Here is a 12,548-nt window from a genome sequence, read left to right as displayed (position 1 = left end):
GTAATGTCACTGGATTAGTAATCTAGAGACTCAAGGTAATGCATTGACGACCTGGGTTAGCACTCACTGCGTATAAAAGTTCTTTCTTACATCTCCCCTGCACTTCTTACCTGAAACTTGATGGTGAAATTTGAATTCAACAAAAATCTGGAATTGAAAGTCTGATGATGACCATAGAACCATTGTCAGTTGTTGTAAAAACCCGTTTTCCCTTTAGGGAAGAAAATCTGTCATTCTTACCTGGTCTGACCTACAAGTGACTTCAGACCCACAGCAATGTGGTTGATTCTTAATTGCCCTCAGGATGGGCAACAAATGCTAGCCCAGCCAGCAACACCCATATCCCACAAACAAATTTTAAAAAATTCTCTCCAACTACTTTCTCAAAATTGTGACATTAGTGTATATTTGAGATTTTTTTTGAAATCATGACCTCTGCAGCTCTCTCAGTCAGTATTTCTCGGCTCACAGCCTTAGCTGATGTCATTATATTGCCGGGCTGATTATGGTGAGTCCTTTTATTGCTACTTAAGTTGTTTAAATAGGATTGTTTGTGTTTACTCTGGATTAGTTTTATGATCCTGCGTTGTTAGGGGGAAGGTCATGTGTTTTTGTTCAGGCTTTTTTTCCCACTGCATTTAAGACTTCATTTTCAGTTGGGAGAGGTTGGGTTTTAACAGGGATGGCAAGCTGAACAGAAGTTTCTGTCCCTGTTTTATTTCAAAATTCTGCTGGTGATCTTGAAGCAAGGTTTTGCTTTCCTGGAGGAAAAAATCTGCTGTTAGTAGTTTGCCTAGAGCCCCTGATGTTCTGGGAAGCTCATCTGAATCCAACCTGTTCTGAGTGAATCAAGACTGAGAGTTTTCAATTCACCAACTAAAGGATTCAATTTCCAGTAGCACATGAGCATTAGTCTGTGCTGTGTTAAACCTGTGAACATGATCTTTTGTCTATGGGATTGGTTTGATTGGAATATTGTAGATATCTTTAAGGATTATACTTTATCATTGTTTGTTTCTTGTTTGTAATTGATAAAAGTTCTTGCTAATTTCTTACTATACATGTTAACTATATTCTTAAATAAACTTTGATTGATAAAAATTCTCTAGTGGGTCACTTCAATCATACCTGAAGTGAAACATCTCATGCTTATCCTTGCCAAATTCAAGAGTCTAAACTTATGATCCAGGTGGGCTTCATAGAACACATTGGAATTTCTTGACCTGAACCATACCAACATATTCTGCCATCTTCACAGATTTGTGCACATGGACTCCAACGTTACTTCTTCTCTGCGTACTGTTTGGAACTTTGCTATTGATTCTGTACTGCATTTTCCACTTCATTGAATTCTATCTCCCACTTATCTGGACATTCTGCTGGCAATTAATTTGTATTATCCTCACTGAGTTCAAATTTATGAAGGTTGGAAAGTGGGAAGCCAGCCAGGAGGGCATTGGAAAGGCCTAATCTGAATGTAACAAAAGCATGGTTTAAACTTTCAGAGGTGGAGTTGCTGGCTTTGGACTGGGGTGGGCACAGGAAGAAATCTCACAACATCAGGTTAAAGTCCAACAGGTTTATTTGGAATCATGAGCTTTCGGGGTGTGCTGCTTCAACAGATGAGTGGAGGTTAGTTCACAAACACAGCATATATATTCAAAGACACAATTGCAAGATTATTCCAGATTGGAATGTGAAGAATGGTTGGAATACAAGTCTTTACAAGTAATCAAGTCTTTACAGGTACAAACAGTGTGCGTGGAGAGGGACAATCACAGGTTTTGATTTTTGATTTGACTTATTATTGTCACATGTCTTAGTAACAGTGAAAAATATTGTTTCTTACATGCTACACAGACAAAACATACAATTCATAGAGAAGGAAAGGAGGGGGTGCAAAATGTAGTGTTACAGTCGTAGCTAGTGTGTAGAGAAAGATCAATTTAAATCAAAATAGTTCCATTCAAAAGTCTGATAGCAGTAGGGAAGAAGCTGTTGTTGAGTCAGTGGGTACGTGGCCTCAGACTTTTATATCTTTTTCCGGATGGAGGAAGGTGGAAGAGAGTATGTCCTGGGTATATGGGTCCTTAATTATGCTGGCTGCTTTTCAAAGGCAACAGGAAGTAAACTCAGAGCCAATAGATGGGAAGCTGGTTTGCGGGATGGACTGTGCTACACTCACGACTTTTTCTGACCATTATTTCTGAAACATTTTTCTTGGGGTAGATAGGGCCAGTGGAGAGGGTGCAGAATGTCTGGTAGGGAAATCTGTTGGCCATCATACTAAAATTACCATGTTTTGGGAGGGGTAGAATGGTGAAAAAGGTTGAATATCAGAAAAGAATAGACAAGATCAACTTCTACAATCTAGAAAGAAGGAGATTAAGAAAGGAACTTCATACTAATAAACAAGTAATAAGGGATGTTGATGTAATAAATATTAATACTTCAAAATAATAGTGGGACCAAAGGACATAAATTTGAACTAGTGAGAAGTAAATTTATATTCCGTATCATAACATTTACAATAATACTTGGAATAAGGTACCAGACACAATAGGAGGGACAGAATCATTAGAAATTGTCAAACAGATATCAAAACTGAAGATTGAGGTTTGCTGAGTTGAGTGTTTTTTCTTAGAAGTTCAAAGTTGATTTGAAAGGCTTTTCTTTTTTTGACAGACCTTAGGGGCTCTTCCAGACCAGGATTCTTTCTATGATGTTACAGACTGTCTTGAGCAACTGGGGATGGAAAAAATCATCCAACGGCACATGAGTAATAAAGGAACTGACCCAGACTTAAAGCAGCAGTTTACCATTTATGAGGTAAAATCGCTCTTTTGTTAAAATATGAATGAAACAAGATAAATGACATTTTGTGGATAAATGTCAGCAATTATTAGTGTTATTACAAGTTTTTAAAAGAAAAGTTGATAAATTCCTGAGATTTTGTATCAAATCTTAATTTTAACTGTCAAGCAATCTGATTTTGCCCTTCAAAGCTTTGGTTGTCTAGACAGAGCATTTTGAGCTCACTCATACCACGGTGAAGTATTAATGTAAACAAAAACAAAAAATTTGGAAAATCTCAGCAGGTCTGACAGCATCTGTGGAGAAAGAGTAAAGAGAATGAAGAGAATAGAGACAGATTCTTCATTCTCTTTACTCTCTTTGCACGGATGCTGTCAGACCTGCTGAGATTTTCCAAATTTTTTGTTTTTGCTTCAGATTCCAGCATTGTGGTATTTTGCCTTTATGAAGCATTGATGGCTCTCCATTGTCCTTAACATTGTGCTAATGCCATTGAACCAGAATATTGAAGTATTATCTTGCATTTGATTTTTTTCACTAAAAAGCATATTAATATCCCATGGCATTATAAACCCTGAGATTGCAATCAACGAGTGGTAAGTCAGAACGAAAAATGTAAGTTGAAGTTCTTGCCAGGGTCAGTTAGACCAATGGGAGAGAAGCATTTTTGAGACTGGATTACAGGAAGTTTAAGTATAGTTGTTGTCTTTGGTTGTTTGAGACCCCCCCCCCCCCCCCCCCCCTCCACTCCCCAGGTGCATTTTTGATTCTCTCCCTACCCAAAATAAGTAGCTATGGCATCATCTATAGATAACACAATTGAAAAGAAGAGGATCAGGAGCAGTGCCTGTAGGAGAGGATGGAAGAAAGGAGAATGATGCCATTTTTAGGGAGCTTGCATCCTGCCATCTATTATTACTCATCCCCCAAGAAATGTACAGGTAACTTGGGTTTAGTGCAGAAGTTGATGTGTATTTGAAAAATGTGTTTCCACAACCTCACACACCAGCCCACATTGCTCTGTCAGTGGTTCTGAAGTGACTATTGTGTTTAATGGCACTGAGAATCGTTTCAGAAAGCAGGAAGGATCTCTGAAACATCACCAAAAGTGTGCCAAGACGATGTAGCCATCAAGTGACTAAGGTCTCCAGACAAGACAGTTTTGGCAGTTAAATATTGCAGGTTATAATGTATTTGGAAACAATGACAAAGGAAGAAGTAGAAGGGCTTAGCTATGTTAATTAGATATAGCATAATGACAGGAGTGAGAAAGGTCATAACCAACAAGATAGAAATGGAACCCACATGGGCTGGGATGAAGGACAAAAAGGTCTCAGTCACATAATCAGGGATAACTACAGATTGTCAGATAGTGGAAAAGATGTAGATGTAGAAATCAATGAAGGAAAATCTATAAGCTGACTACATAAGTCAAGAATAATAATCATGGGGTTTCAAATATACCAGTGGAGACAGTGGAAGGGGAGAAGGAGATAGGGTTTCTACAATGTGCACAAGACTTCTTGCTGATCCAAGGCATGGGGGATTATCTGGGAATAGTGATCACAATATAATTAGGTTCAGAATAACAATTGAAAACGAAAGTTCAAAGACCAAACTGACAGATTGTTGATTAAAAAAGACTATAGGAAAAAGATGGAGCTATGGAAGGAAAAATAGTCAGCTAGAAAAAATATTGACTGAAATGTAGATCAACAGTATCCAGTATTTAAAAAGTAGTTAGAAAAAAAATGTCCCATCAGATGATAACAGACTGGCCAAGTATGAAATGCCATGGTTCAAATCTGAAGGAAAAGGCATACGCAAAGCACATAAATGATAAAGGAGGATGAACATTAAATAGGATGAGTTTAGGAAGGAGAGTAAATGAATTAGGAAAACAGAGGAGATCTGAAATTTAGATATCATAGAACCATAGAAACCCTACAGTGCAGAAGGAAGCTATTCAGCCAATCAAATCTGCACCAACAGCAATCCCACCCAGGTCCTATCCATGTCACCCAACATATTTACCCTGGTAATCCCACTAACCTACGCATCCTGGGACACTAAAGGGTAATTTAGCATGGTAAATCAACTTAACCCGCACATATTTGTATTGTGGGAGGAAGCCAGAGCACCCAGAGGAAACCTATGCAGAGACATGGAGAACATGCAAACTTCACACAGACAGTGACCCAAGCCAGGAATCAAATCCAAGTCCCTGAAGCTGTGAGGCAGCAATGCTAACCACTATGCCACCGTGCCGCCCCAATATCAAGGAATATAGAGATAAATATCAACTATTCTAAGGTAATTAAGTATTAAAGGAAAATTTAAAAAGGAATAGGGCCCAGACGAGGCAAGTAAGATAAACTCACTGGCAATTTTGCTGAAGTGGCAGGGATACTGAGTAAATATTTTGCCTCACTTCACACTGAAGATGTTAACAAAAAGGAAGTAACTACAAAAGAAGTCGAAAGAGGTAATGTAACAATGAAGAAAGGAGACATTACACAAACTAGATTTTGAAGATTTAACCCTGAATCCAATGGCTTGTGCTCAGAGATATGGAATTTCAGAAAGCCTTTGACAAGATGCATCTAAGACAATGGCCAGGGTTTTGGCAGTCAGCAACTGAATGAACTAAAGGAGGCTCTAAAACTAAAAACACAGGGCAATTAAAGGAAGTCTTTCAGACTGGCTGAAAGTGGGAAGTGGTGTTCCACAGGAATCCGTGTGGGGACCACTGTTGTTAACCATATGCATAAATGAATTTGACTCAGAAATCGCAGGTATCGTGTAAATTTTGTTTTGGCATTCTCTGCCCATGTGTGGCCTTTTAACCCTCAAGTAGTGAGATTAGACAAATCATTTGTCTTGTTTGCTAGCTATAAATTTGCAATGAGTGGCATCTGTACAATACATGAAGCCAACTAGTGGGTTCTCTGCAGGTTTTGTTTCAAGATGTTGAAAGGAGCACCGATATCCAGGCCACTCTCATGGTCACATTATAAGATATTGGAATGCTCAGAGTCCAAGGCCTCAGAAGTACCCCACAGTTCATTTTTTGAAGTAATATGATTTCATGCCTTCTCATCTTCCACAAGGAAGAAGTACATTTTGCCTCACATGATGCAACCATAAACCTGCTCTTTATTACTGTTTATTTTAAGCCAGATCAAATGGATAATGGAATTAATCAAGTAGAAGCTTCAACGTTTTGGTCTATGGTCTGGCAGAGTGTCTGTAATATAGCGTGGCTCTGATGAGTAACACATGGCGAAAACATCAGAGAACTAGGAACAATCAGAGAATAATCAGTGATGTGGTTCACCCTCCTTCCCTTTCAAATAGTTTGCATTTCCAGTCAGGCAATTTACTAATTTGTTTTCCTTTCTCTTTTTTGCCCTGATTCCTGTAAATTAGGTATATAATCTTTTATGTGCATTAAATTACATTAATTTGAAAAGTCTTTTTCTTTCAACTTGAGCTATAATATTGAAAGTTTTTTTTAAAATGAGGTTTTGAATCTCATTCTTTATTTCCACAATAACCATGCTCATCACCAGGCAACACGCAGGAGGATAGTTGACCTTTTTTAAAAACTAGGAACACAGGACAGTGTGAGACGCCAAATAGGTTTAAAATAGCACAGCGAAAGGAGAAGTAGTGATGGTGAGGATGCCACTGTTGTCCAAATGCTGATTTGTAACGTCCCCTCAAGTTGCATGAAATGCCTGTACCCTGAAGCACATCCAACCCTTGATGTAGATAGCAGAAGAAGGCTGAGAGAAGTGAGAAAAGTCCTGGATAATAATGCGCTGGAGCAGAACATGATGTATCAACATGGTGTGTAGGGTATTGTACTTTGAGCTGAGAAGGAATGGGAAAGTACAGGGAAACAATGACTACAGTGCTATAAATTTATTCATTCAGGATGTGGATATTGTTGGCAAGACTAGCATTTATTGCCCATTCCTGATGGACCTTTAATTGAGTGGCTTGCTAGGCCATTTTAGAGGACAGAGAAGATGGGTAAAGTTGAGGCAGATAGCAGATGGTTTGGGACATAGATCAGAGTCTGTCAGAGAGATGGATTTTGTTGATCAGATTACATGTTATCTTGCATCTGGCCCAGGAATGAATGGAAAACTTCTACCTATAGTGGTGTACTCAACTGTTTCCTATCCTGTTCGCTATCATAGTAAACAAAATCGTTGTATATTTGTCCCTTGCTGCTATGTACTATATCTTTGTGCTGCAATAAATGCAATGACAATTGGGTTATAGAGCATAAAAAGACCATTGCATCTCTAACAGTAGAAAATGTCTCTTGTTATTCAATCAATGCTCTTCATAACTTTGAACACCTCTATTAAATCTGGACAAGGTGAGAGTTAACTGAAAAATGCAGATGAATCATGGCTCATTGTTCCTGGATTTTCCTGCTTTTAGTGCTTAATGCAATTATAACTATTGATAACTTGCCTGGCGATGGGCATTCTAAATAAAAAAGTACTGTCGCAAGTGACTTAATATGAATGCATGGCATGAGGTGCAGTGTGTAAGGTCTTGCTGCTGATTGTTTTTATTATTTCCATTATGAGGCTAAAATGGGCACTTTCCAAGGGTCTATTCACCTCCTAGCTTTTTTTCTGCTTTGTTAACTTGCTGGAGATTTACAGTGATGCCCTAAGCATTGCCTTAGTATCACCAATACTTATGATTCTCAAAGGGAATGCAAGTGTGGGATCTAAATAGGAGAATTAAAGTAGCACTGAAATTGAGCTGCAGGAATTATTACTGACCCCTCCAGGTTCACTATATTGCGAATTAGTTTGAGAAATGAATTCTTGATATTTTAACTGACTTGGCCTCTGATTGAATTTGGTGAAATGCCGAGTGCAAACTCACTCCCTTGCCTTTACAATCCAGCAAAGCCAGCCTCTTCTCATGCCAGGTAACAAAAGTACAAACTTGCTTTTACTGATCATGGTGGTTTATCATGGTATCATTTACCATGATGTCATGGTTTATCATGCCTCTGGTTCCCCGATTTTACGAGCCATTTTGGAGAAATAGATTTTTTTAAATTTTGTTTTGAATTGATGCTGTTCTTTGAATATTAAAAGCATTTTAAATAAGCTTTGCACATATTTTCATCTTATCAAATTAATTTTGCATCTGGCAATATGCTTGGCTGAAAGATGCATTGGTGTATTCTGCAACGATATTTCAGTCTTTACTCATTGCTCTTATGAAGACCACACCTAAATCCCCATTTTCCTCTCCTGTATAACTGTGTAATAGGTTGACAGGGCAATTACTTGACCAAAGATTGCGTACAAAGTGTTATGAATCTGAGAAAATAAAAAGGATCTGAGCAACAAAATGTCAGACTGTGAAGGAGCAACTAGCCCCTCAAGCCTCCCTGCCACTCTCACTACCCTGGAGCTGCCTGACAAGACAGTTTCTCCCCTATCTAATTATCTCAAACACTGCAGCCACATAAACTTCTGGGAAAAGCCAAGTGACATATAAAAGTGACAAGGGTAAAAAAGGAAAAAAGAATCTGGAAAATTCCTTACCACCCCCTTGGGGTTCAAAACCAATCCAGGTGAACACATTGACTCTACATGCGCTAACCGTTAATGCATTCACCTTTCAATATGATCTCCACCCCATCTATGAACCAGTCCGACTCTGTGTTAATGGTGCAGCAAGTCAAAACATGTCATATAAAAATGTATTCCAGAGGGTCACTACGTTCTAGGAAGTGAAGGATAAGCTAACATTCAGCTTAGTGCTTCTCAAATCGTTTTCCAATGCATCACCATTTTTACACTTAAAACTGAATTCGGTCTCACACGACAACAAAAACAACACAGCAATAAAGCAAGCAGCACTGTAAAATTCAATGTATGTTTATAATCAACATGCAATATGCCACATAAATATGGAAATCTCGAACCTTTGGCAACTGAGCTGCCACCAGTCGCTAAATCCTCATCTGTCTCTACTGCCATTGCTCCAGAAAACCTCTGATATGTTTATGTAGACCCAGAGTTATGTCACAACAGGTCTTGTCAGAATCATTGTGGCCAAATTATCCAATGTTAGCAGTTTATCTTTTGATTGGTTACTTTCCACTGCTGGGGCAGCGTAAGGTGACCGGAGATTAATATGATTTTATTTCTCGCTGTTTGCTATGTTTGTGGACCTCACCATTCGCCCACTGGGGCTGCTGCATTTCCCTATTCGACTGCTGCACAGTTTAAGTGCATGATCTCTGGTTCTCCCCCATCTATCAAACTGAAATAATCCATCAAGAGCCACGCAATCCAGCCCTTCTATCTCTCGGGTTGCCTGCAGGTTCATGTTGCTCTAACATAAACAGACCAGTTCTTTAAGCCTATCCAAGTAATTAAAGTGCCTTAAGCTGGAGATCACTCTTGTGACTTTCCTGTGAACCCTTTTCAAGGCCACTCTTTCACCCATCATGAGAGTACAGAACAGTGAAATATGGAGAATTGAATATGAATTGTGTCAAATTGCCAACAGGAATTTTAATAGTACAGTAACTGTATTGTCTAAATTTTCTGCAGTTGTGGTCTTGGCTGGGAATCTCTAAATGTTGTGCTTTTGTTTGATTTGGCTATTTTTGAATTGTTTTACTGCCAGCATTTTTCAATCCAGCTATCTTTTCATGCTGCCTTGCTAATGCCTGGCTTTTTTCATGCTGTGCCAATCATGGCTTAATGCTATAGTAATCTTGTATCCCAAAGAGCTTCAATTAATCATTGGGTATGGTTTTAGAAGAAAAAATAGATTTAGCATTCTGTAAACAGTGCTGATTTGTACTGTCTGCAAAATCCTGTGTCCCCCTTCAATTAATGGTTTCTCCAAGAATTGTCCACAATTTACCTAACCTAACTATCACTCAAAGTTTTAATTTACTGTGTTTTGCTGAAACCAATTTGCCTGATGTATTTAATAACCAGATCCTATTTATTGCACGATCTCTCTGGGGGAATCTTTAATTAGCTTTTCCTATTGTCGTTTCTCTTTTCACGAAATTGTTATAGTGCAGAGGCGGCCATTTGGCCCATTTTGGCTGCATTGACTCTCCAAATGATCATTATGACTTAGTGCAATTCTTCTTTTCCCTGTACCTCTGCACATTGTTTCCATTCAAGTAATCATCAGATGTCCTTTTGAATGCCTCAGTGGAACCTGCCTCCACCACACCTCCAGGCAATGCATTCCAGACCTAAACCACTCGCTGTGCGATAAAGTTTTTTCTCACATTCCATACTTCTTTTGCAAATTACTTTAAATCTGTGCCCTCTCATTCTTAATCCTTTTACGAGTGAGAACAGTTTCTACTCTATCCAGCACGCTCATGATTTTTAACAATTCTATCAAATCTCCTCTTAACCTTCTCTCCAAGGAAAATAATCCCAACCTTTCCAACCTATCCTCATAACTGAAGATTCTCATCCCTGGAATCATTCTTGTAGGTCTCTTTTGTGGATTCTCCAATGTATTCACATCCTTCTTAAATTTTGACACCCAGAACTGTACCCAGTTTTCCATATGAGGTCTAGCCAGAGTCCTATACAGGTTCAGCATAACCTCAATGCCCCTATTAATAAAGCCCAGAATAATATATGCTTTATTAACTGGGATTCTGAGTGACAGGATCTACATGCATTTGGAAAGGCAAAGACTGATTAGGAATAGTCACAACAGCTTTGTGCATGGGAAATTGTGTCTTACAAATTTGATAAATTTTTTTGAAGGGGTGATCAAGGAAATAGATGAGGGCAGTGCGGTAGATATTGTCGACATGGACTTTAGCAATGCTTCAACAAGATACTTCATGGTAGACTGATCAGTGAGGTTAAATCACTTGGAACCCAGGGAGAACCAACCAATTGGATACAAAATTGGCTTGTCGGTAGGAGACAAGGTGATGGTAGAGGGTTGTTTTTCAGACTGGAGGCCTGTGAGCAGTGGTGCACCACAGGGATCGGTGCTGTGTTCACTGTTGTTTTATCATTTATATAAATACTTAGATCAGAATATAGGAGGCATGGCCGGTAAGTTTGCGGATGACAGCAAAACTGGTGGTGTAGTAGATGGTGAAGAAGATTATCTAAGCTTTCAATGGGACCTTGTTCAACTGGGCTGAGGTAAGGCAGATGGGATTTAATTCACATAAATGCGAGGTGCATTTGGTAAGACAAACCGAGGCAAGACTTACACAGCTAATGGTAGGGCCCTGGGGAGTGTTGTTGAGCAAAGAGACCTAGGGGTGCAGGGACATAATCGCTTGAAATTGGCATCACAGGTAGACAGGGTGGTGAAGAAGGCATTTGGCACGCTGGCCTTCATTAGTCAAAGTATTGAGTACAGGACTTGGGGATGTTACAACTGTACAAGACATTGGTATGGCACATTTGGTATACTGCGTGCAATTCTGGTCACCCTGCTATAGGAAGGATGTTATTAAACTGGAAAGGATGCAAAAAAGACTTAAAAGGATGTTACCGGGTCTGGAAGTATGAATTATAAGGAGAGGCTGGGACTTCTTTCCCTGGAGTGCAGGAGGATGAGGTTATCAGCCTGCCTTATGGAGGTTTATAGAAAATCATGAGGGGCGTAGATTAGTTGAATAGCTAATGTCTTTTCTCCAGGGTAAGGGGCCCAAAACTAAAGGGCATAGGTTTAAGAGAGAGGGGACAGATTTAAAAGAAACCTGAGGGGCAACTTTTTCACACAGCAGGTGGTGCATATATGGAATGATCTGCCAGAGGAGATGATAGTGTGAGTACAATTACAACATTTAAAATACATTTGGACAGGTACATGGATAGGAAAGTTTTAGAGGATTATAGGCCAAATGCAGGCAGACAGTACTAGTTCGGTTTAGGAAACCTGGTCGGCATGGATGAGTTGAACCGAAGGGCCTGTTTCCGTGATGAATATTTCTATGATGCTAAGGGCCCGATTTTTTCCAGCAATCTTTACCGTTTTTGGGCGCGAAATTGTGGTAAATTTGGGTGTCGGGCCTTTAATGCGATCTTAACCCGAATCTGAGCAAATCATGACTTTACCGACACCTGATTTGGGTGGCCCAATTCTATCACCAAATCCCACTTTACCTTCTTCTGGTCCATTCCGGATCCATGCTGTAAGTGACCTGCAAAATAAAAATCCGAAGCAGATTTCTATTCTGTAGGGGAACCCCCGAAGCTCTCTCTCTGCCCTTGTGAAGTCAGTCTGTGGCCACCATCCTTCTCAGAGCACCCCGATAACCAGCCCATGCCCACCAGCAATGGCAATTCCCCACCCCCCGCTAACCACAGCAGACCAACCACCCTCCCCTGGAGGCAAATCCCCCTGACAGGAGGCAGGCCCCCCTCGGCAGACCACACCCCCAACCTGCCTCGATTGCTGGTCTCCCTCCACCATCCTCCTCAGCCATCTTAGTCCTTCGAGAAGCTGCAGCACCTTCCTGCCTACAGACTTGGAGCCATGGCTAAATTGACCATGCTTCACACTGTTCCGCTGGCGTCTGGCGGAGGAGGGGCTCAGGCTCAGATGGATCTCTGGTTGGGGGGGTGGGAAAGGTGGGGACAGGATGGATCTTGGACTGGGGGGCGGAGGACGTAAACCATTCCAAGCACATAAATCATTCATTATTTTTTACTGTTAAAGGACAGGAA

The 12,548-nt window shown here is 40.0% G+C and overlaps 1 protein-coding gene across 5 annotated transcripts in view; it reads left to right on the top strand.

Moving 5' to 3' along the window:
- The window catches only part of fhod1 (formin homology 2 domain containing 1), a 329,870-nt gene that overhangs the window by 202,858 nt on the left and 114,464 nt on the right, over positions 1-12,548 (top strand). For all 5 annotated transcript variants that reach the window (XM_080187106.1, XM_080187105.1, XM_080187104.1 and 2 more), the window contains exon 9: positions 2,686-2,829. In XM_080187106.1, coding sequence (XP_080043232.1) covers positions 2,686-2,829 — 144 coding nt within the window. The remainder of the gene's footprint in view (positions 1-2,685; positions 2,830-12,548) is intronic.

Source organism: Carcharhinus amblyrhynchos, chromosome 4 (genome assembly GCF_965287045.1).
Source record: "Carcharhinus amblyrhynchos chromosome 4, sCarAmb.v2.hapA, whole genome shotgun sequence".
Lineage (NCBI taxonomy): Eukaryota > Metazoa > Chordata > Chondrichthyes > Carcharhiniformes > Carcharhinidae > Carcharhinus > Carcharhinus amblyrhynchos.
This window is presented reverse-complemented; position numbering and strand designations above follow the sequence as displayed.